This window comes from Mytilus californianus, unplaced genomic scaffold (assembly GCF_021869535.1).
Source record: "Mytilus californianus isolate M0D057914Y unplaced genomic scaffold, xbMytCali1.0.p SCAF_8, whole genome shotgun sequence".
NCBI lineage: Eukaryota > Metazoa > Mollusca > Bivalvia > Mytilida > Mytilidae > Mytilus > Mytilus californianus.
The window spans coordinates 106,504,411-106,531,187 of record NW_026262734.1 but is presented as its reverse complement, the minus strand read 5'-3'; the positions used below and the strand labels follow the sequence as shown (position 1 = coordinate 106,531,187).

Genomic DNA, 26,777 nt, shown 5'->3' with positions numbered 1-26,777 from the left:
AATCGTATAAGTTGAGGAATGAGAATTTATGCTACTAGAGGTCAGAATATATAAAAATAGACAGTAAAATACCATTAAAGGTTATATGTCCGCTTGGCTTCTACACAGATGGAAATAATATAAACTTCCCTTTTGTAATTACCATACTTAAACTTTATTATCATATTATCATATAATCATTTAAATAGATGTCAAGAGTCTGTTACGATCAATTGTGTTTACTGTTACTTAGAAAACAATAGAGAGAAAATAACTCCACTTAAATCTTCATACAACTAAAACTAAAAATAGTGTATAGATCTAAATGCGGCAATTCAAAAGTCTTCAAATGAAAAACAAAACCAATACTATAGCCAAATACAAAAAAAAAAAAAAGAAAGACAAACAGCAATTATGAAAGAATGCATAGATAACTAAAGATTTAGCATAATGAACCACACCCAAAACCTTGGGTGAACTCAGGTGAACCGGAAAGGGAAAACAGTTCCTAATCCACCAGTAGCATTGGTTGTGCTACTAGTTGTAACTAGAAATTCGTTGATAAGTTGCGGTGAAGAAACGGTAATTTCCGGTGTATTTTATCTTAAACATTGAAAATATGGAAATCAAAACCACTTCAAAAGGATGGTCATATGTTAACATTTCAAGCTCCTTTTGAATCACAAGTAGAAAATAAAAACAACACGTTATAAATTTTATGCATCCGAAGCGCTTTTCTAGATTGACCTTCATCAGGAACGCTCAAAGCCGAATATTTGAAGCCAAGGATGAATAAAACCGAAACAGTTGAACAGCCATATAACTCAAAAAGACCTAAACAAAACTTAACCAAATCCATCTAAGGCTAACTTTGCCTGAGGGAGTTGAAACCATTGTTTCTTTATAATTTCAAAATTTATAAATGGAAACTGTGCAACAACATTACTAAATAGAAAACAGACAGAAGTGTGTATAAAGAATATATACATTCAATATCTATATATTATGAATATAAGAAGATGTGTGACGATTGCAAATAACACAACTCTCTACCAGAGACTAATTGACGTAGAAGTTAACAACTGCTGGTTACGAGAAACTAGGAAACCTACAGCCTGATTTGTTTGATAAGCAAAACTTCTGAATATGTCTCCTAGAATTAATTATACATTATGCATGTCCTGAGTCTTATGGAGGGTTAACTTTTTTGCATACTTAAATCCACGTGTTTATTCTTAGGATTGCTTTTTTGTTACCAATATTTGTACAGTTTTGGGTTGCTTATTTCATGTATAACTGGATTCTTTGTAAAACTGTCTTTAGATCCGAAAACAGGGACTCATACAATGTAATATTTTCAATATCATTTCATGCTACAATATTTTTTACAGTAAATAAAAGTTTATAATTCATATACATAACAGTGGCGAAACCTGGAGTTTTAAAAGTAGGGTTAAGAAAACAAAGGGACAGAAGTTTTAAATTCAGTAAAATGCTATAGACCACAAATATTCTTCTAAGAGAGGCCTGATTATTTTTGATCATCAAAACGGAAATTTTTGTTCAAACAACATATAGTTTTCAAGAAAAATCTATATATTACAATTTGAAAATTTGATGATTTTAAGACAAATTAATAAAATTTCGCCGATGTTTTTGTCCTTTCTATATTTTGTAAGAATTCAATCAGTAATATTTCAAAATACAAAAGTGAAAAAAACATTATTTTTTCGATTTTCATTTAAAATTCAACAAACAAAATTGTATGCAAATTTTACCAAAATCTGTGACAATGCTAATGTACTGTTCCTTGACCTTATGCAATCAAATACGTAGGCTTTTAGCTTTGATTTAATTTTGATTTTAATGGATAAATATTCCACTGATTTTATGAAATGTATTTACTCGAATTTTAGTTCACAAACGTTAAATTCGTAAGTAGCGGTTTTGTTAAAAAGCTCTTTTACATTTTACATTATTATAGAATGTCCCTTTGGTATCTGTTGCCTCTCTTACAGTAAACGATTAAAATAGACGTATGTAGAATATTGTTTAATAGATATCGTTACATCGAAATTGTTAAAGAAAAATGTCTCTCCGACAATTCACTTGTAGATAAAAATTAAAAAACAGCACTTGAATTAGTTAAATTAGTCTATTTATTTAGGCCCCATGCATAGTGTAAGATTGGTGTCGACTTTGACAAAAAAATTAAAACTATAGACAAGAAATCACCTAATCCCCGGCTTAGTATAGTTCTAGGATTCTGATTGGTTAACGCACGTCGTTACAAAACCCATAGCCCCTGGGTGTTGCTAACCCATATACCCGGGCGTTGCTACCCATTACGCCGGGGAACTTCACGCGCGTTTTCCTGAGTTCCATGGTTGTTCCTTGTGCAATATCGAATTCTGTTGATTATCATTATGTCTGTTATTTTAAAATATGTAATCAACTAACGGTTTTATCTTTAATGTAGATCATTTGCACTCATTTTAGTAAATGCATCACTTGGCTGACACATTGTCAATGAATGGGACTACTGACCTAGCTATGCAAATGACTAATGTTGACGTCACAACGTCTATGATGTAACTCTCATAACATTGAGCGCCAAGTTCGACCCATTCCCGTTTCTCTGTATCTGTATTACAAACGTCTTATATTTGACTACCTGTAGGGTACTACCAAAGTACTCTACACCCCGTTAAAAATATGTCAAATTCCCAAAATTCAATAAAAGATTTTTAAAAAATGAAAAAAACGTTGCTTTCACGTTACACTTTGTGGTCGAATTTCTCTAAAAATCACCAGATTTGGACTAAGACCGGGGATAAATTCGTTATCTACGTTCATATCCGTATATATGGATATTTTAACACCCTTCAGTACCCTGTACACCCTTCGGCTTCGCCTAAGGATGTACGTGGATACTTCAGGGTGTTAAAATATCCATATCTACGGATATGAACGTAGATAACTTATATTATCTTTAGAGTTTCTAATGATAGATGTAGAGCGGAAATGAAAATTTCATGTTGAAACTTCCAAAGATATTACACACTACTTAAGTAGCAGCTGCTTATGACACCCAGTCATTTAAAAAGTTGATCTCAATAAATCCATTGAAAACTTTATATGTATTGTTTAGCATTAATATTACATAATTATATAATATAATACGAACAGCAGCATCTATAGACAAGAAGACAAGATGATGAAATGTATCAATGTAAGCAACATAAATCAAATTTTTAGGTTATTCAGAAATTAATTCTATATATTTCGACCTTACATTATTTTCAATTTCATCTAGTAGCAATAGGTAGAATATTCTAAATCATCGACGAATATTTTCTGAACTATTTTATAAAAGTGCAAGAGAAAATATTTTCAATAATTTTTTGTTAATGCTCGATTTCTATATTGCCTAGGCACTAGTTTTAGCCATTTTCAAAATCTGACAAACTTGAACACATAATTATATTTATTCTTCATTTCCAGATCATTAAAGCTGTCCTAGCATACATCACATGCTGTATCATTTTCGTTAACAGTGCACCGACATGTACAGACCCTACAGACTTACAAACTAAATTCAACAGTTTAAACGGTGGTGTAGATTACAGGACATCATTTTTCACGGAAGGTTGGAAACAAGACACACTGAATAATTCGTTTGTTCATCTGGTATTCCACGGAGTCGATAAAACTGAAAGCAGCTGTCCTTCGACATTTTTAAAAGGATCTAATCTCCCATTAATGGTACGTACATCATGCCCATGGTATTTAGAGAAAACGCCGTATCGCGCTGAAATATTTCCCCATGAACTCTATAGAGCTAGCACTAAATGTTCCAAGTGTATAGATGCTTCTGGAGATCAAAAATGTTCACCAATTCAAAAGAAAATCCAGATATTAAAAAAATCAGGTTGTGAAAATGGATTTTATAATTACAAAGAAACAGATACCTATATTCCAGTAGCTTATGTATGTGCACAGCCAAGAGTGGTAGTAAATGATGTACAAAGAACCACAGCCCGACCTCCAGCTCATGGACCAGTGGAAATGTAAGGTTCATTACATCCAACACAACCTTTCCAGAGTTATTGAAACAAACATTGTAATGTCCTATGGACATATATAAACATAGTTGTACATTTATGATATAAAATTGTAAAATACTCATTTCAACGGTAAGCTGAGTGTAATTTCCGTCCGCAATCAAACAGTCTTTATGTAAATCCAGTCACTGCTTTTGCATGATTAGAATCATATGTAGTAGTATGTTATTTATTTCCGTGAAAATGTTACTGAAAATGTTTTAAGCAAATATAAAAATAAGAAGATGTTGTATGATTGCCAATGAGACAACTCTCCACAAAAGACCAAGGCTGTTATATATTATGTTAAGTGTATGTAATATGTGTTTTTTTTTTTTTTTTTTTTTTTGAAGTTGTTGCAACAAATTTTGTATATTTATTCAAATTGGTAGGGATTTTTGTTTGTTTATTAAACGATTTACAAATGTATTAAATATTTATAAGAAATTGTTTAATATTTGTATCAAATGTTAAGGAAACATATGTTTACTGTTCGAATTGTAATCAACGAAAAACGGAAGAATTTGTGTATTGAATTACTATGTGATGGTATTGTTACGAATATTATATAGAGTAGCTCAAACTATGTCATAATTGTCTCATATAGTATATTTGTATATAGTTTAACGTGTTTGAATGTTGATACTTTGCCTTTTTTGAATGTTGCATTTGTTTGTTACCATCTTTTTTATTAAAATTTTCAAAAAATTGTTTATGCCTTTAAAACATCCACAAAAGAGAAATTGCAAAGCAAATTTATAAAGCACCGTAACAAAACAGATAAACAAAATTTATTTTTAAATTAATCATAGATATTGGATAAATCTCATTTAAAAAAAAAGGATAACAAAAATAGCGATCTCCGAGGCAAATTCACAAAGGGGAAGTCCATAAAAACTGGCAAAATCCAAACGCTATTAATCAACAGAACAAGTGAAAAACAACTGCCATATCCCTGACTTGATACAGGTATTTTTAGAAGAGTACGGTGGGAAAGACATGATTTTATAGCATGCGTACCCTCCTACTTGTTTTTTATAGTCCCGTTTTATTGAAAAAGTTGGATGAGCAACCCGAAAAGACATAATTTGACTGGGATCCAGCAGCAAAAACTATCATACAACCCAAGTGACTAAAAATTCAAACAAACAGACACATTTATCTATAAAAGTCGCCAACAAAAGTGGTGTAGATAGTAAATTTGAAAATGAGATCAACCAAAAAGTGTATGTCGTTTATAGTACATACCGCGTATAGTATACACTTTCAAACGCATCAGTAGTAGGATACAACTTATATTTTCTGCTAAACTTAATTAACGTTTGGTATGATAGTCCATATGGAGGGATATATGAGAACGTTACTCACAATTTGTACCTAATATACCTATTACATATGTTTTTGTGTGTATCTAGTCTAAAACATTATTGTTGGTGTTTTCACCACTGTACAAAGGGAGGTAATGAGTATAAGTAAAAGGGGTATACGTTAATGAGACAGCAGCCAACTATATTTACAAGTTCTCATATGCTCGTGCTTTGTGGAAACAGTAGGATGTGTCTTCATGTTTGCGGTTTATGTTCTTATATTTTAGTTATTATTTATTTTGGGTGTGAGAGGGCTGTACCAATATTTAGTTTATCTTCTACAGTTAGATACAAAGCTATTTGTGTACATGTATTCTACTGTTATTATTACTAATGATACCTGTTGATACATGTAATTATATTATGCTGTTGCATAATGCTTATAACGTTTTTTTTTTACATATTTCGTTGGAGGGCCTGCATTCTAGTGATTCTATTTGATTCCCGCTGACTAACCGTGTTTCATCGATATCATAGGGTTAAAATTCAAAGTTTTAGGAATATACATCATATTATTTTTATTGACTTTAATCGCATAAATTGAGCTTGTGAGACAACAGAAAAGATGAGTTAACACATCCATACACTGATTTTGACAACAGTGATACAGTTTTATTTTAAACTTGTTATGGGTTAATGGGAACTTATCGTAATCCAGAATATCGTGTTTTATTTAAATTATGTATACCTTGTTTACTTCCGCATTGTAGATAAATCTAATTAACACGTACTCGTAGCAAACTAGTTCATAGATCTATCGTTTAGTTAAGATATGTTTTTCTTTTAAATATTATAAAGAAGTTGGCAATTGTGTATCACAGTTTTGCATTACATTCCCTGTAAATTAAATTACTATGTTTTGAAATGTTTTAAGTTTTATTGTATGTTAAGAAATTTTCTCCATTTGTGAATTAAAAACATATGTTCAGTTTATGTCATTGAAACAACTTACCATGAAAATATAATTACAAGTTAGTTCTTTCTAGACGTACTACAACATTTAAAGATGTACTTAGGTGAAATTAAAAAAAAATAGAATTTAAAATTGATAATATAAGTCAGAAGAGCATTAGTTAAGGAACAAAATAAGCTAAAAATATTGAAGGTTATGGAGCTCCTTTTCGAGATATTCTATTTTTTTAAATTGTGGGAAAAGGCTGACTCGGACTTTTACCTTACATTTGCATTGGTATTATTTGGGTTTTAAATCGAAAGAAAAGAAATCTAAAATCTGCTTAAATTTTGGTAAATGACCTTTTATGAGCTATTCAAGTCTTATATGAAAAGAAAAATGGTTGTTATGGGGCAAAATATTTTACCCTATATCGTAGGAAAAAAACAAACAGGAGTCCGAACATCTGACAAAAATTCCTAAACCTGACCTAATTACATCCTTAAGCATTATCTTTCAGAAATGTTATATTTCATGATACATTTATATTGCTTATGTTGCTTACTTTTGCATTTTACATAAATAGACATAACCCGTGCTCGTAGCAAAGTTGTTCGAGAATGTATGGTCTAGTTTAAATTTTTTTTTTCTTTTTAATTTGAGAAATAAGTCGGTAATTTGGAATCTCATTCTTGCATACACTATACCATCTCCGGCCTAAATTTGACAATACTGCTGATATGAAATTGAAAATAAACAGGCATATCTATGCATCTACAATATACAGTTTACATTAACGTTCATCTACAAAGTGCAGCTACAGATCTGCAAAACATTTGTATTATTTTTGTAACAATTCCGATATAAAATGCATTTAACTGATCATTGTTGTTCTTGTTAGTACATTCCCTACCTAGCTTTATCAAACATATTTAAAGTGAATTATATACAATAATATATATATTATATATGAAATAAGTAGATAGATTTAATATTGTATAATCGTAGATTTTTCAAAAAGATTCTATAAGTATCCAGGAAAAAAGAGCCGTTTGGTAATAAAACAATGCATTGGCCAATAAAAGTATATATAGAAATCTTCATAGTATATTGGTCTGGATGAATATATAGTAAAAGAAACAAACTTTAAGGTTTTACGTTAATTGACAACTCGTTTCGAATCGGACGGTTTTGAATTGGGCAGTGGTGTAGACCCTGGACGATTTTGAAATTGATCTATGGTATAGACTCTTGTCTTTTGTTGTAGACCGTATATTCAACTGAAATTAATTAGTTTTTTGTTTGGTTCCATTGACGTATAGCTTATCTGGTTTTCCACATATAACATGTATAAAACAAGAGGTCTCGTCTTGTATATGCAGTTTAAAGTTAACAATATTCAAAGCAGAACAGAGCATATCAATTATGAGATTTCTTTCCTTACATAATAATGATATATGTTTGTATATCTAGAAATGATAAATGAAATATATTACACACATTATTATTACTACATCACAACCACCAAATTAGACGCAAAACCAGTTATAGGTCATACGCAGAAAAACGTTTACCGCTATTGTTATCTATAAATACAAAACCAGGTACAAGTTCATACGTAGATATGTTACAAGAATTTGGGAAATAAATTTTATTTTTCCAATATTTCTGATTACATGTTTCTTTAAAAGGACTATATTGAAGCTTTTGAAAAACGTTGTCAAGAAGTTAAACCATGCCATCTGTTAATTTGCCTGTCTAAAGTCCGCAACAACGTAAGTTGGAATATTGTTTTTGTGTATGTGTATGTGTGTTGATGACGGAATGAAGCACACTCTTCAAGAAAAAAAATTAAATTAATTATTTATAGTCGCAGAAAGGTTTTAGAAAATCAACAGTCTTTTTGCTTTTATTTTAGTTTGAACATATATTTATATAAACTTAAAACCACTGCAATGATGACCGCATTCATAAACATTTGATTTTAACAGAATTTTAAAGTCAAAACTATTTGTGACAAAGTAATTGAATAGAACCAATTGATAACATTTTCAAGGATGTTCTACATATTCCAAACATAAGATACTTAATTACTTTCAGCCTGCATATATAGTTGTTTGTCCAAAAAATTTAAACTTGTTTCCAACTTGTTTGTTGTAAAACACATTCCTGAATTAGATATGAAAATCGAATTAAGGTCTTTATATAATGTCAAATTATGCATGTTGCCTTTCCTTTGTTAGTCTATTCTTTAGTTGCTGTTTGGTTAATAAATAGTTTTTGTATGTAATGTAATTATATGTTATGTTCCCTTATTTTATCTTGCTCTGTCTATATATTCTTCTTTTTCTGATTCTGTAGAAGTTAAGAACAAAAGATAAAGTACTCATCAGTTAAAAACGAACATGTAATATTCCATCAAATGGGTAGAAAGTTTTTTTATAAATATTATTAATTCCGTTTTTTCTATTAATTAATAAATTTGTAAAGCATATCCCCTTTAGAGTCGATCATTCAATGACGTTATTTACACCGATTGACCACAGGTAACTCATTAATAAAAAGCATACGCCGTAGGAGTATGATTGGAACGGCCGAAACAGATCATGAAGTTGCCTCTCAGCTGACAAACAATATATGTAATAGTTATACACCGAGGGATAGGTGTGTCTGGATAAGAAACCCCGACGGCCGGAGGCCGGAGGTGTTTCTTATCCAGACACGCCGTATCCCGAGGTGTATAACTAACTTACACCCCATGCTAAACCCTATATTTCTTAACATTGATTACTAAATGAAAAAGAATGGATAGCTTATTTATTTACAATATCAAACCATGATTTATAAGATTTTTTTTTACATGAAACCCCACTAGTAACCTTACTTTGGCTATCTTCGTTCAAACTTTGACAAGTGAGTAGATTTTACAAATGTCAAAGATGCTGTTTTGCATATTCCCGTTAAATCCTTGTGCTAATATGAATCAGCAGGTCAAGGTTGACCGTTTCGTGCATTCTTATTAGAAAAAAAAAATACATCATGCTCCTTATATGCAGTTGTCAATATGGACGGGTATAAGACGGACGACATTTTGAGCCAAGCGTTGGATTTGGTAGAAGAGACTAAAGATAAAGGCAATATAATAACCCAAAGTACCTACCTGTATCAGTTTAAAGAAGGTAATCATTTATTAATGAATTTTTATGTTACGGTTTTATACCCCCCCCCCCTCTATTATCAAGTATAAACAAACATTCATATTCGGACATACTGAGGATAGGTGTGTCTGGATTAGAAATCCGAGGACCGGACACGCTCCACATACAAAAATACAGATTGAATATTTAGGAACTCCCTTTTTTGTGGGACAATCCAGGGGTTGAGGTCCGGGTGTTAAAATCATCTTTTTTTAAAGATCAATGCTTAAGAATAGAGACATATGACCGGGATCAGTGGCGGATCTAGGAGGGGGGTCCGGGGGTTGGAACCCCTCCTATTTTGTGACGATCAATGCATTTGAATGGGGAAACATGGTTGGAACCCCCCTTTTTATCCTGGGTTGGGACCCCCCCCCCCCCTTTTAAAAATGGCTGAATCCGCCCCTGGTGATTAAAAGTTTTACCTTCCAGCAAAGGAGTATTTAAAGGATTTTTTTTTATTCAAAATAGATGCTTAATACTTTTTTCGCTATTTGTATTTCAAATAGCGAAACAATTTAAAAAAAACTCATTTTAGGAAATTTAAATTGAACTTCCTATAATGTGTTTTTTTTTTTTATATCTTGAAACAACTTGTAGTGAACACTATTAGTAATTTCTTTTGTTCATGCTATTTAAAAAGATAATCAATTTCTATTGTTATGAATAACAATGGACTGTGTTTTCGGGATGTAGAAGCAGGGGTTTCCAGAAACCCCGCTCGTCACACCCTGTGGTCAAAATCCATTGTTCTTCGTTACAATAGATCTATTCAATTTACACTTGTTTCAGAAATAGAAACTATGAAGTATAACAATAGAACTGGGGTGTAATCCTAGTTAACCATGGGTGGGTCATCAAAGCGTTTCAAGAACGCCTATTACAATCTAGAAATAAGTCATGGGGCTTGAAACCCTTAGCAAAAGATATAAGGATAATTCAAGAATATGATACATAATTCATTATCAACATCGATTGATTATTATTCACATTTACCTCAACAATAAATATGTTATCTTCCCCCACCATCATTGGTCGGAAATTTCTACTTATTAGTTATTATGTTACTTTTTATATCAACATGCTTAAACAGTATAGTGTCTTCTTAATTTATATAAGTTGTTGTGGTAAATACGTATGAAATAAATAGAAGGACAACTGTTTAATATTGTGTAATTGCTTTCTTTTCATTGGTTCTTCTATACATCTCGACATACCAACACCCATGTCACCAGCCAGCTTTACATGACGTAAATAATTAAATAAAGGGAAAAGTAGTATACCGCTGTTCAATAGTCATAAATCGATTTTACTGAAACAAATCCGGGTCACAAACCAATACCGAGGGAAACACATCAAATATAAAAGGAAAACAACGGAACAACATAAACATTGAACTGCTACAAAAACAAACGCCAACATACAAAACTACTATTTGATAAATACTTTCTGGTTATTTGTTTGTGTGAATAATACGCCAAACCTATTTTAAGTTGTAAAATGTTTTCTTTTTGTAGAAATGATTACGCTCCATTGTTCTAATCATTCACCTTTCTCTGACAACGACATATATGTAGCTTATTAACGCATGTTCCCATAGTTATCGCTTTTCCTTATAGCTACATGTAGTAAATATACATGTATTAAAGAATTGTGTTATCTATAATTTTCTTCACCTGTAAGCAGCCCGAGAAATTATACAATTTCAGTTTAAAGTGTTGCATTAAACATGTTAAATCAGACTGTTGGCTTTCTCTTCTGAATGTCTTCACATATTGTCCTTTGTATGGGCCTTTTGTATCATTTATATATGGTATGGGTTTTGAATATTATTGAATGCCGAACGAGATGACATAGCTTTGTTAACATTCTAGTTCTTGTGTTTCTGGTGAATAAATGTTTCATTGGCAATCATACAATGTCTCCTTTTATTTATCTTATCTGTAAATGAAAAGCACAAAAGGGAACATTCTACCATACTTTGTTCTGGAGTTAACAAATACAATTTAAAGCGATAGACGTCATGATGTAGCACGGATTTATATACAAAAGTTAAATGTTTACTGTTATAATACACATGTACTTCAGGGAGTTCGATGCGCTTTTCTTCATTGACCCTCAGAAGGAACGCTCAAACGATAAATTGTTAGAGACAAGGATGTATGAATATTTGATTACATGGGTGAGATACATTTTGTAAGCGTGCTCATAACAAGGTCCATGGAATTTTACAATTTAAACAACTGATTATGATGATGAAGATGAGGAGGGGGAGGAGGATGTTACTGCTGAGGAGGAGGAGGAAGAAGATCAAAGTTGATATTCAAATTTTTAATTCTGACGTTGATAATTTGTTTAGAATTATAATCTGTTGAATAAATGCAGTGTATAGATCAGGGTATCTTAAGCGATAAATAAAATCTGTTTAATGTGCATTTTACTTTTGAGGTTCATAATCTAGCACAGCGTTGCCTATAAGTATGATCATAGAGTGTCCTTTAACTGATCTTCTGTAAATTCAGTCATAAAAAGAAAGCAAATCAGCGATATTTCAAAGAAGAAATACGCATTCCTCTTTCAGCATTGTATATGTCTAATGAGGATATGCGGGGGGAAATTACTTTCTCACAAGTTATTGATATTTTCAGATTATACAAAAATATTTATATTCAAGTGTATCATCAGCAATTATAATTATGAATGAAGCACATACCAAATATGCCAACATTGGACATGATTGTGAGCTCCAAATTCTTCGGTTTTTTTAATGAAGGCATAATCATAGTATGCCGAAGTTGAACATGTGTGCGACCACCCAACTCTTCGTCTCCTCTATTCTTGTACTTGTTTACTTTTAAAGAGACACCCGTTTCTTTGTGAATGTTTGCCTTTCCAGAAAATTGATGGAGGTATTTCCTTAAGTCCAGTAACAGATTACACTGTGGAAAAATTATAAAAATATCCAAATTAATTACAACAACAGTCAACAACTAAACTAAAGATTCAGCCCATGCACGGTGTATATTGTAAAATAATATTTCATTTTAGAATCAGATAAAAAAGAATTAAGTTATTTGTCTTTTAAAGATATATTGCATGAAATTCAACTTAAAAACAGTAGTTAAGCTATGCAGTCTATACCTTACAAGAACTTTATTAGATAAATATATCAATAAATAGTTATCAAATGTACCAGGATTATAATTTAATACGCCAGACGCGCGTTTCGTCTACATAAGACTCATCAGTGACGCTCAGATCAAAATAGTTATAAAGCAAAACAAGTACAAAGTTGAAGAGCATTGAGGACCCAAAATTCCAAAAAGTTGTGCCAAATACGGCTAAGGTAATCTATTCCTGGGATAAGAAAATCCTTAGTTTTTCGAAATATTTAAAGTTTTGTAACAGGAAATTTATAAAAATGACCACATAATTGATATTCATGTCAACACCGAAGTGCTGACTACTGGGCTGGTGATACCCTCGGGGACGAAACGTCCACCAGCAAATAAAAAGGTCACCTCCAGTTTGTATTGGGGTTCGTGTTGCTATGTATATAGTTTTCTATGTTGGGGTTTGTGTACTATTGTTTGTTTGTTTGTCTTTTTTCTTTTAAGCCATGGCGTTGTCAGTTTATTTCGACTAATGAGTTTGAATGTCCCTTTGGTATATATCGCCTGTCTTTTATAACAATTGTCTTTTTCAAGGGTATGTATCTTTAATTTCTAGGAAATGATATGGATAAATTAAACTAAATAATGCATTCATTTATGTTTGAAAAGGTAAAATTTATCAAAGTTAAAATTAGGCTAAAACTCTCAAGGTTATCTTGCCAAATATGTATGTATATATTTACGTCATTTTAAATTGAATGCTTACATAGGAGTCGCTATGACGAATCATAAAACAGCCAATGGAAACAGGATGCTTTCCTACAAATCAACAATTTTTCACTTTTTTGTATTATGAACGTATAAACCACGACTTTAATCGGTATCAAGAAGATAAAATACCTTCTTATAAGTGTTAAATATTAACTTACAGATTTTCCTAATACGTACTTCAATGTTTCCGTCCAATATCGATGGGGTTGGTTATTACATTATATTGCAGTTAATAGCCGAACATATAGGTTATTCTCTCTGTGTTGTAATTACAACTGCACTTGACTAGTAAACAAGGTTTTGTCACGATTAAACTGCAATTCAAATGGAAATCTTCAGTCAACGAATTTGAAATGCTTTCATGACAATACTGCTTTGTTGTGAAAACCCAACTGTTAAATTTATCTAATTTTTAAGGGATATTTTTTACTTAATAAATATATATAAAACGGAATGCATAATGAAAAATTACTGTTTTCCATTAAAGGGGCATTCACCGTTTAATTCATGTTCACCGATTTGACTCAAATTTTCATATTTTATTTATAATTTAAATATATATCAAAATTATAAAAAGTCTAAAATAAACAATTTACGATGCATGTACTCGATTAAAAGTATCATTAATTCGTGTGTATTTAGTCCAGACGCCCTCTAAATAGATATCAAGGTGACCTCCGAAGACTACAAACGTTCATATAATCAGATATAAACGTAAATATAGATATAAATAGATAGCGACCACGTGCAATTTGATTTTTCTACGTCTGTTTGTTTTCATATTTTAGGTTAACAAGATATGTTAATTATTGTTAAAAATGTACCTATATAAGTAAGAATGAGTTTTTGCGGATCGAAACATTCAACCAAATGATTTACCCTTGTTTCACTTTCAATGTTGACATTCTTTTCCTTTTAATAGTTAAACACGCCTAGTTTATGCGGAACCCATCACTAGTGAATGAGTTAAATTAAAGGTCACATGAATACGGATTCAATGAGGTCGTATTATTCACTTGCAAGTTAATAATTCACCAGTGATGTTTTTTAGCTTATTGTGCCAAAATTGAACCAAACTATTTCACTTTCATTAATGATTGAACAAAAACAATCCTATTTTATTTATTTTTATATCTCGTAGCTAATGCCCTTTTAAATGAACTGTAACATGTTCATCTTAAATGAATCATTTATACTTTTTGATAAGCAATTAGATAATCGAAAGAAGAAGAAGGAAAAAAGGGGGGACATTGAATAAAGAAACAACATAAAATGAAACGGAATAAATTAGAAACATTCTTTAACTTAAAAGAAAGAAACTTTAGATTAACAAAGAAGTCAACATGGAATTTGACATTATGTAAAGAACTTAAAGCAAAAACGGGTATAATTTTCGACAAACAGATATGTAGACTTAAGTCTCAACTGTCATATTCCTGACTTGGTACAGGCATTCTTTTATATAGAAAATGGTGGATTAAGCCTGGTTTTATAACAAGCTAAACCTCTCACTTGTAGACAGTTGCTTAGAAATCTATTATATTGACAACAATGTGTCAGCAACACAAACAGACATGATAGGTCCTTTATTCTTTTACTCTAGGAATAAACAGAATGTCACGGGATGTTACTATGAAGATGAAGAAAAAAAGATTCTATATCTGTATTATTACCCCTGATGTTGATATGTTATATTATTATCAAACGCGGGAATCAGATATCATAAACCAATTCTGAATGAAAACAATTATTACGCTAAATTATTTTTACTGCTATGAGAAAGTTCAAAATACGTAACGGAACGTATGGAAATGAAAAATAATAAAACATCGCTCTATCATCTGATCACTTATCATGCTCCATGATTCTGTGTTGATTGTTTATCAAGGTCACGATATGTAAACTTCGTCACCAAAACACGAAAGTTAAGTAACTATAGCTTTCGATCGCAATCACCGAGTGAAATAGATTTTGTCGATTATACGTTACATATTCGTAATGAATATTGTAGAAAGCTCTTCGTTTATTATATATAGATGCATTGGTTAATCAATTTCGTTTACATTATAATCACCAAAAACTCGTGTAGTATGACTTTGTACTTATAAATATTGTATTCTAATAATATATACTCTAGCACACATTGTGTCTGTATGTGAGAAAAATATTCATGCATTTTTGTTCTTTTCCTTCAAGTACTAGGTCAATAATGAGGCATTTTAAATAAATATAAGTCACGTTATAAACGTTTCTATTGGCGTTTAAACTTGTTTAATATTTTATTTATTTTTTCTGATTAAGATTTTTTTCTGGTACACGGGAGGTAACCAATATTAAAAGCATGAATATACTTATATTCAGAGAAATCCGTATGTCGTGGATTATATTGTTCATTTTACAACGTAGGAAGGGAAACGTTATTTTTTAAGGGCAGCCTCATTATGTATGATTCAGAACAATTAATATTATTCTGTTGCTACTAACTGTAAATCTATTTCGAAATAAAACATTAACGATTATCATAATGGTTAGATTAAGGCAACAGGAGTTTACCGATGATCAAATCTCATAAATTGATTAAGAAGACACATTCTGGTGACAAACATAACTGACGGTTAGGGAGTAATACTGGTGTGTCTATAGGTTACGCGTCTAATGCTATACATGAATAACCGCCATGCAAATTCACTTTACGTCAAAATTAAACGATCGGGAATTGAACACAATTAGTAAAATAACAGAAAACATATCACTAGTGAGTTTTTTGTGTAATAAGCACAGTTAATACAGCGTCTATTCCATCTTTTTCCAGCTGAATTTCTTCTAAATAACCACCAAAGGTTGAGTACGAGCGTCATATAACTGCAAATTGCATTATTTGTCTAATAAATGTTACGTATTTACGATCAATATATCTTCTATTTGATACAAATGACATTTTTATAAGGACATATAATCTTGCCACAAAGCGATATGTTTTCTACGTATGTTAAACATTTTCTGGTGGACTATTTGTTTCCGAAGGTATCGTCATTTCATTGTCAGACGTTTGGTTCTTACATGATTGATAACAAACCTTTCTTTAATTGTCCATATATAAAATTGGAAATTATTAAGAAAATGTTCAACCACCTCAGACAAAGTTGACCTTATAGCTCGTCGACAGTTTCGGTTCTAATACATTCTTGCTTTTTACATATTCGGATTTTAGCGTTCCAGCTGAATGTACATCCAGAAAAGCGCCTCGGACGCATGAAATTATAAATTCATATTTAATATGTTACACCTAAAATCAAAATTCAACATGTTAAGATACTTCCTAAATGTTTGAGAGAGGAGACAAATTCAACTGCTTGATTTCGAAATATATTTCTATATCTTTCGGAAAAGAATTTCTAGAAAACTTATCGCACCCGGAAAAATTAGTAAAGTTATGATTGGTTTAACACCGTCACGTGGTGATCTCACATTGAGGTCAGTAGATTTTATATGGGGTTCATGACGTCATGTCTACTATTAATGGTGACTTCATCTAGTAATGTTATTGTATTTCATTGTTTATCTTTATACAAAACTTGGCATGAAAAGCCCCATGTACGATCAATTCGTTATACGATTCACCACTGACCCCCAACGGATACATAGACGGTTAGCAAAATCCGTTGGAGTGAAAAGGTAATAAAAGAAGGAGTGAATGAGAAATATGGGAAGATGTACCTGATGCTTTTATTAGTTATTAAATAACAAATCAATTTCAAAACTAATAACATATTTAGTTAAATCAACATTTTACTATTTAAGGGACTTTTTATAATCAATCTATTTAAGTACATGCCGATAACGTATGGATCTTACAAATACCCAGGAGTTGCAATCGATTTCGAAAATTTGATTGAAATATTGCCTACATTACCAATTCCTGTATGGACAGTTTTTCGAATAAAAGGATTAACCTGGAGTAAATATTTACGAGGTACGTGTATTGCTAAATGCAAAACACGCAGAAAATACAAAGAACTAAACAAGACGACGGTACTTTGACAGAAAAAAATTACCCAACTCATTCGGTATTCAGGAGCTTGCAGCTGCTACTCAGACTTTACAAAACGTCACCAGTGGCTGTCGGTTTTTGTACATCCCGCCATTGTGTTATTGTGTTACGGTCATTTTTTGTATTCTTGTCTTTCATTTTTCTTATGTACTTTGTCTATAGAGTGTATACATGACGTTTTGTTTTTCTTTGCTGAAATAGTTATTTGTTTTTGTAGTGATCAAGATTATAACACAATGTTGACTGCTGTACCCCAATATTTGACATTTTCACTTATTATGTCTGTTTGTTTTACTCACACATTGTAACAATACAATTGAATTCTATGCTACTGTCATCCAAGTGAGAGGTTTAGCTAGCTATAAAACCAGGTTTAATTCACCATTTTTTACATAAGGAAATCTCTGTACAAATTCAGGAATATGACAGTTGTTTTCCATTCTTTTGGTGTGTTTGGGCTTTTGATTTTGCCGTTTGATAAAGGACTTTCTGTATTGAATTTTCCTTGGAGTTCTGTATTTTTTATGCTTTTTTTTATTTTACTTTTTCCTTTCTAATTATAACATTTATATACATTAGTTTTCAGATCGAAATACTTGTTTTAGGTTAAAAGTATTTTAGACACCTCAAATATAGCTTCCTCTGCCTCATTGTAAGACATATACCTCGAGTTTGACTACAGCGATGATCTCAGTATTAAAATCTATGATAAACGAGACGATTCCAATAATTGTGCCTAAGCTTAGCAGCAATATTCGAACTTAACTTGCGTACGGTGTACACATTTCTCATCAAAATTCAAGATGTTGCAGCTGCTAATCAGACTTTATAAAACATGATCACATAACGTTTTGTACTGTTTCTGAAAAAGTTTATATCGCAAAGTACCAAGACCTAATAGATGCGCATTTCTGTTATTTTACTTATCCATGTCTACTTCACAAATAAAACACGATGGTCTCAAGATTTGGATGTTAGGTCTGACGTTGTGTATCATTTTATTTATTTACAGTTTTCCTTTTATTTGTCTTTGTTTTTTTGTGTGTGTTCCTTTTGGTCGTATGGCTGTTGACGTGAATCGGTATTTGCGCATCCAGCTATCGGATTTTTAGCTTTGGGCGTTCCATATGCGGGGGCAGTTGGTTCCAATGTATGATTTGGACGCATGAAACTATGTTGTACAATTATGCATGTGCTATCAACAACAAAACATTTGTAAGTTTAATTTGTATAAAAACAACAAGATTTGATATTGTTGCCAATGAGATAACTCGTCCCCAGAGACCAAATGACGTTGAAGTCAGCAATGTTTGTATGTTTGTTAAAAAATTCAAGTCGTGTACTATTAGTATTTGTATGTCTTTGGTGTATGTTTACACAGTTTTGTAGGCTGGGTCCTAATTTAAACCATTTTAACCAATTATGTCTGTTTGGGTTGCGCACCAAATTTTGTCAATAAAACGGAAATATAAACGTAGAAGTTGGAGGTTTGACTAGCTATAAAATCAGATTTAATGCATCATTTCCTTCAGAAAATGCCTGTACCAAGTTAGAAATATTACAGTTTTTTCCATTCATTCCATTCTTTGACATAGTCGAGGTTTGATGTTGTCCGGTTTTATTGACTACCTCATTTTTACATTAATTTGCCTTTGAGTTTGTATTTTTGTAATACTTCTTTTGATTTTTAACATTAAAAAGTGTCTCAAAGTTAGGATCATTATAGGTTTTAAATGAAAATTTACTATATTTTTACAGAAAATAAAGGTTACATTCAAGCCCACTGCTCGACGGAAACATGCTGATAAGGCATATCAAAATGACTATGATACGGATGTCTATGACGACGATAAAAAGACTATGATGAAGGCGGCCAAATTGAACATATTAGTAGACAAGGGTTAGCAGCCATAACATCTGCTTATAACAAAGTCAAACCCGATAAATTTACTTATATTATTTATAGACAACTTTTATTATATGAAGAAAGAAATCCCTCGCATGATGACCAGTACGTTTATAATCATTTTGCATACTTAAGTTATGTTTTTTGGTAAATAACGTTTTATGAAATCACTGCTCTTGATTTTCAATCTAATAATTAATATCTTGTCGTTGTATTCCCTGATTCTTTCTAGGTTGTAACGAATTTCAAAAAATCGACTGAACAAGAAAGGCGAAAGATATTGAGGTGTGTTTAAAACTCATAAGTCGAAGTAAAACTGACAACGAAAGCGAACACTAAAAACTTCAAAGACAACTAATGACTGAGTAATACAAATTATTTAATTGTACCAACGGATTTCCGGGCTAATTTTTAATGTTTCTTGAACAACTTGATAAAAAGTATATCGATTAAACAAGACGATTAAAGTATGTCAAATATACTGTTATTTTTACAAATGGTAAGTATTCGGTTGAATCAATATACGAAGTGTTCAAAGTGCAGACCACTCCTGAACTATGCTCCTACTTTTGAAGTGTTGACTCATAGCTTGTATGAACGTGATATATGATATTATAGTGAAAAAAATTAATTGGTAAACAACATTGTAAATAACTTTATTCCGTAACACATAGTTCATTAGAAATACAGAAGATAAATACTCTAAACCAACTTATTTTCGCGGATATTTTATTTCGCGACTTTTGCGAAAAGAAAAATAACGCGAATACAAATTGTCGCGAATATGTTAAATTAGATCGTTTCTTATTCAAATACTTCAAGTAAATTAAAAAATCGCGAAATTAAATCGCCGCGAAAAGGGAAAGAAATGTCTTAACGCAAAATAAAATATCAGCGAAAATAAGTTGGTTTACAGTAACTGATATGCACTTTGTTAAATGCGCATGCCCTATATCATACGAAAAAACTGATAGGACAAGTAAACATTTATGAAGGAGGATAACATATCCGGCTGATTCTGAATCAATATGTATTATGTTTTCATCCAACTATTTGATTTTGTGTGACGCTTATTGGTGGAATTGTTGTCGTTTCACGATCTTTTATTGCTCTTTGCCTCCATAAGGTTTTTCCGAAAAAGCCTAATGGAATAGAAGTGAGTTCATGATCATTCACCTTCTCTAATATTCTTGTACAAACAAAAGCTACCGGTACATTATATTTGGCTTCTTTATATTGACAGATACCATTAACAATATCATTGCTTCTTACTAGAATTGTAAGAGTACGTTCCAGCGATTTGCAATATGTATTTTGAAGACTATCTGTTGTTATACATGATTTACAGTGGGTTTTAGCTACATATATATTCTTTGGATATCTGTTCTCCATTGTCTCCATGTGTGGAAACCATGGACATGAAGTTCGTAGACTCAAACTCTCTGGTGATTTCATATGTCTCTTAGGGCATGTATCACTATTCCGGTATTCTGTTGATTGGCGTAAAAGTTCCTCAAATTTGTTGTTAATAGTAGAATTATCCCAGCCTTCATACATGAATAAAGATTTCATGTTTATATTATTATTTATAGATTTAAATCTGTTTTCGAGATCCTTCTGTGGTGGCTCTGTGCAATTACAGCTCTGTACTTTGTTGAAATATGTCGAAACTATTACTGATATATAACAGAAAACCTAGAAAATAAAACAGAAATTAAGATATGTGAATTGCACTTTCATTGAGATGGTGGTAACTAATTAATTTGAGACCTTACTGAGATATTAGTTTGATTAAATGTCTTGTTTTCTTACTTTTATATATAAAAAAAAGATGATGTGGTATGAATGCCAATGAGATATAAAGACGGGGATGTCAACACTTGGCATCGACATGAGAGACAGCAATCAACACAAAATACAGCATATAAAAGGATTTTAGAGTAAAAACTCCTCATCCAATTGTTTGGTTTATGGCATTTTTTTGTAGATCTTGAAAAAAAGTCAAAAGATACTAAAAGGACATTCAAACTCATGAGTAGAAAATAAACTGACAACGCCATGGGTAAAAACAAAAAGACAAACAGACAAACAACATAACGTAAAACACAACATAGAAAGAAAAAAAAGAAAGAGCAACACAAACCCCACCAAAAACTGGGGATGATGTCAGAAGCTCTGGAAGGGTAAGTAGATGCTGATCCACATATGGCACTCGTCGTGTTGCTCATGTAAATACACACCCGAAGATCAGTCTAATTCGGTAGGTCACATTCGGTGAAAAGGGGACGGGATTGTGGTTACGACATTTGGAACACATCCGTCATTCCATAACGGTCCACCAATTCGTAAAGACGTCCGTAAAATTTACGAAGGGATGCTTTCAGCTTCAACACTTGGAACTCTCGGTTCAATAGCTTCCTTGTAAGCAGCAACCCTCTATCAAGGAAATTATGAATGGAAATACAAGCCCAGAAATATCGAATAAACTGGGAGATATATACTCCGTATGAAGGCGCTGCAGGAATGTTGCTACATAGAAATGCAAACATTCACAATTGGGAAGCTAAACTCATCATTTTTCTGGTAAAGTTTTGTTTTCAACCAATCTCTTGTCAATTTCTAGATGTAAGTCAAGATATGAGGCAGACTTAACTGTATTGGTTGTATCCTTTATCTCAAGTTCGATGGGATAGATGCATTCAACATAGTCACCAAATTTTGAATTATTTAGTTAGAGAAAATCATCTTTATAGCGGAAAGTGAAGTTAAAGGATACTGCTAACTTCCTAGTCGCTCTCTTTGGAAGTCTTCAGTTTCATCCTATTTTTTACAATTTAGGAGATATAGGCAAAATTATAGAAGCAAGTTTTAAATCGTAAGTTAAGGTCAATAACTAATATAAGCAGTCTTCAACTGGTTTCGGTCATATTAAGCCTTTTTGTAGATCATCTTTTCATTGTTTGCTGTTTACTGTTTCTACCTATCTCATACAGTTATCGAGATAATTTGCAAAAACACAAAGACTTGTCGTCATATAAGGGCAATAACTCCTTAATTTGTCATCAAATGGTTTTGGGTTTTGCATTATTGTTAATCTTGTATTGCTGATTAGTTTTGCTGTTAACAGTTTGTTCCTATGTTTTCGACAAAATAGACAAACAAAAGGCAAAAAGAAGTCAAAAACCTCATTATGACATATACTCTTAAAAGAAGTCATCCAATGATTTTATAATGGTTTTCATGATATAAGAAAATTATTGCCTTTTTGCATTTAACCCATATGTTCAAGTTTTAGCTATGGCGGTCGTGTTCGTTGACTGACAGGAATACACAAATAATCACTATATAACAGTAGATATCCAAAGTATTATTAGGCATCAATTTGGTTGAAATTAATCAGCTAATTTCAAAGAAGAAGATCCTTGATTAAATTTACGACGATGGACGTCAAAGAATGGTAAATAGTCACATTACCCTTTGAGCCGGGAGAGCTAAAAAGTCGGTTTTGATTTCGTGTGTTTCAGCAAAAGGATATCCCCTCTCGCAAAATTGTACACATTCATATTTCAACTATCCGTGTTGAGTCATACATGCTTAAAAAATATTCATACGGCACACTATCATAGCAAGGTGCTTTCAATGTCATTATATTATGATTGAAATCTCGAAGTTAAATACAGAGATTAATTTTTCTAAGAGAACCAGCAGCACATCAATATATTTTGAAGTCAACAATTTCATTCTTATATTTAGTAGCAGAATAAGTTCATCCAAAGTTATTTTTAAGTCAACCCCTTCAGAGAATTGTACTTGAGTTCACCAACGGACTTTATTTTTAATATGTGTGGACAACTTTGTTGTTATTCATGACGAGAGTTTATGACCGAGTTCGTCCTGAATGTTTTGTCACACTGTATAACAAGTATTATGTTAACAATTATTTAAACAGTAATGGCCATGAAAGACCAACTAAAAACGGATAATAATAACATACTACCACATGTAAGTAGATAGGAGGGTCCGGATGTGGGGGCGGGGTACCTTCATTTCTATATTCCTTAGATTTTTGGAGCATATGTCTTTATCTTTAAAAATAACGCTTATTCTGTTTGTCATAAAAATTACTTTACTATGAAATCTATCTGTATCATATGATTTCTTTATTCTGTACCTCCTTCATTTCTGTAATCAGTATTATATTAACTTATTCTTTTATTTTCCAAGTTATTTCCTAATACTCATGCTATTTTGCACCCAATGATTCTCGATTCTTTAATTTTATTTTTTATTTTTTGTCTATTCATTATTTTTTTTTTTTTTGGGTCATTATTGTCTATTCTGTTAACCCCATCAACACCCTCAGAGAGTGTAATTGCAGGAAATGATCTCTTACCCATTGATTTTCTAAGTACAGAATTAAACATGACTACAATTCTACTTACATCAAAGTAATTCATCGTGTGGTGTGCTTATGTTTTTGGTCAAGTTAATAATTAGGAAACTTAAAGTAATGAAATGTAGTAAAATACATTAATTTATATATCATTAAATCAGGATGTTAAACTATAAATAGATTGATGGAAAACAAATTGGAATATTTCGGAAGATACTTAGCATAAATCTCCCTACAAGATTCCTATTCAGTAGTTTTTCCGAGATTACCTTTTCATCAGTGTATTTGATTTTAAATGTTCAATAATCCCTCGCTTTTATATGTTCCTGATTTGCAAGTCGTGTTTAAATACTGTTGACATTATTGGTCAAAATATATCGGTAGTCTCTGGCAAGCAAATACCAGAGGAATTTTACGATACGTTAGAGTTTATATAAGACGACAGGGGATATTAATTTTAATGTTTCCACCATTGATTGTTCGATATCATGTCTATTGACAAAGATTGAAATGACTTCCTAGACATTATTTTCGATAATAATAAATTCCGAAATAGTTGCTAATAAATATATAATAGAGATGTAGATTAAAGGTGAAACAAAATTATCATTAGTTGATTCATAAATAAATAAAGAAAGAAGGATACGATGCAGAGGGATTGGTATGTATAAAGTACACAAAACCAGACTGTCTTCACATTCAAAAGTTGGCTCTCTTATCAAAATTGAGTTTGTTTATTACTGTATAATTAGTATTGTTAAAACGATGAGTGTCACATGTGGAGCAGGATCTGCTTACCCGTCAATAGCACATATTTTTGGTGGGTTTCGTGTTGCTCAGTCTTTAGTTGTCGGTTTTTTTGTGTTTTGTGTACTGTTGTTTGTCATTTGGTACTTTTCTTTTTTTGCCTTGGATTTGTCAGTTTATTTTCGATTTATGAGTTTTAATGTCCTTTTGGTATAGTTTGTCTTTCTTTTAGTGTAGGAGAATTGTCTGTTTGTTCAAAAACAAAGATACATGTAGCTTTTAAATTTGGATGACGTACTTTGCAATCTATCAATTACCAGGCTGCCTTATTCTGTTTATTTTTTGTATCGAGTTATTAAAAAAAAAAATCATGCTTCGCATTTTTCAGGGTTTCCTCTGGGTCAATTTATTTTTTTCGCCACCTCTTTCGAAAAAATAAAATATTTTTCGCCACCTTTAATTTTTTTTCGCCAACTAAAATAAACATGTTTTTCGTTTCAAGTGTTCCTTCATTAACTTCAATTTGTTGCATTGTTGTCTATAATTCTGTATATCATATATCTATTTTTGATGTACATTTTAATAAATAAACACTTAATTATAACAAACATTTACTTTTTAAAAGATACTGTAAAATTGAAATATTGATCATGAAATCATAATTTTGGACTTCGGGGAACACGGGATTATTCTTCTATAAATTTATTGGATACTTCGCGATTAGTTGAAGGATAAAAACTACATAAAGGCAACAGTAGTATACCGCTGTTCGAAACTCATAAATCAATAGAGATAAAAACAAATCCGGGTTACAAACTAAAACTGAGGGAAACTAAAGTCAGAGATTTTTCTTAATTTTGAATATTTTTCTTCATAACATGTAACAACAGTTTTCTTTACCGATCAATAGGTAAAAGAAAAAGTTGAGACGTAAAACTATGCTTCAAACACGTGCGTCGCTTAAACAATTGTGAAGTACCCAATTCAAAGCAATTATTTCTATCAAAGTTGTAAAAACAAATCCTTAAGGTGACATGTGAAGCCATTTAATCATCACACCATTTCAGTAAACAATACAATCAACACGTATATTAATTAGTCCATTATTGACGATAGCTAAAGAATACAATCAGCTGATTATTGTTTTTCTATCAAAATGGTAACGAGTTCAAGGTAAATTCCCATTTTTGTCTGATCACAGACAAAGTCCGAGAAACCCGAAAAAAAGTAAACAAGATGGACGAAGTCGAACCGTTATATTTCTTTCACTAAGTTCTTTCGCCAATAATGAATTTTAATCGCCACAATTTTTCCAGCGGAAACCCTGGCTTTATCAGTCATGTAAAGATAGACAATCAACAATTGTATTAATCAAATAATTAGTGCAAATGTCGAGTACACGAAATATCAGCCCAATAATAGACATTGAGCAACTATAAACAAAATGGTGCACACCAATCGGGAAATTCGACAGAAATAATGCAGTCATTTTATAAAAAAAACTCTTCAATTCTGTTCACTTTATTTACTTATAAATATCCAAAAATTGTGAAAATTTTCAAATTTGTTATTGATTTTAAAGGCTATTTTATTGTTATCTCAGAGAGAGAAGATACAAAGTACACAATCGAAATTTATTATACCAACATTAAAGAGACATCACCACAAATAAAACTGACGACAAGACAAGCAAAAATAGAAAAAATATTACAAAGAAAACTAAAGATATAGTAATACGAACCCAACCAAAAATCAAAGGGTGTAAAAACTCATCAAATATACTCGTCTCATATTTTGGTACGCCAGAAGATCGTATGGTCTAAATAAGACTTATTAGTGGCGCTCAATTCAGAACAGTTGGAAGGCTAAATAAAAAAAAATCCGAAAGTTTGTGCAAAATATAACTAATATAAAAATAAAGAGATGTGGTATGATAGTCAATGAGACAAATATCCACCAAAGTTCAAATGAAGTGGATGTAAACAAGTTATGCCCTTTTATAGGAATGCTTATTGTTCGGGTTATTCTAATTATAAACAGCAAATTTAGACAATATGAACACATAAATGATATTTCATGTCAACACAGAAGTATCATTTCTCCATAGGTTGTACAAACTGAGTTGCTGCTCCACATGTGGCATCTGTCATGCTGTTTATGAAAGTACAAATTCTGTGATAAGCAGTATTCGGTTCAGTCACAATCGACGAACATAAACGTGTTCATCTGTGATACCAATTAAATGTCATTGACAACGC

General features: G+C 31.6%; 2 protein-coding genes across 2 annotated transcripts; one reads left to right on the top strand and one right to left on the bottom strand.

The window, feature by feature from the left end:
- The first annotated feature begins 3,193 nt into the window (after window positions 1-3,193).
- LOC127712955 (uncharacterized) lies at window positions 3,194-4,053 on the top strand. Its single transcript, XM_052219540.1, has 2 exons — window positions 3,194-3,211; window positions 3,427-4,053. The coding sequence occupies exons 1-2, from the start codon at window positions 3,194-3,196 to the stop codon at window positions 4,051-4,053; spliced, it is 645 nt and encodes a 214-aa protein (XP_052075500.1).
- Window positions 4,054-20,235: 16,182 nt separating this feature from the next.
- On the bottom strand, window positions 20,236-23,836 carry LOC127711567 (uncharacterized). Its single transcript, XM_052217660.1, has 2 exons — window positions 23,822-23,836; window positions 20,236-21,074 (listed from the first exon to the last, which is right to left on the bottom strand). The coding sequence occupies exons 1-2, from the start codon at window positions 23,834-23,836 to the stop codon at window positions 20,421-20,423; spliced, it is 669 nt and encodes a 222-aa protein (XP_052073620.1). The 3' UTR covers window positions 20,236-20,420.
- Window positions 23,837-26,777: the final 2,941 nt, after the last annotated feature.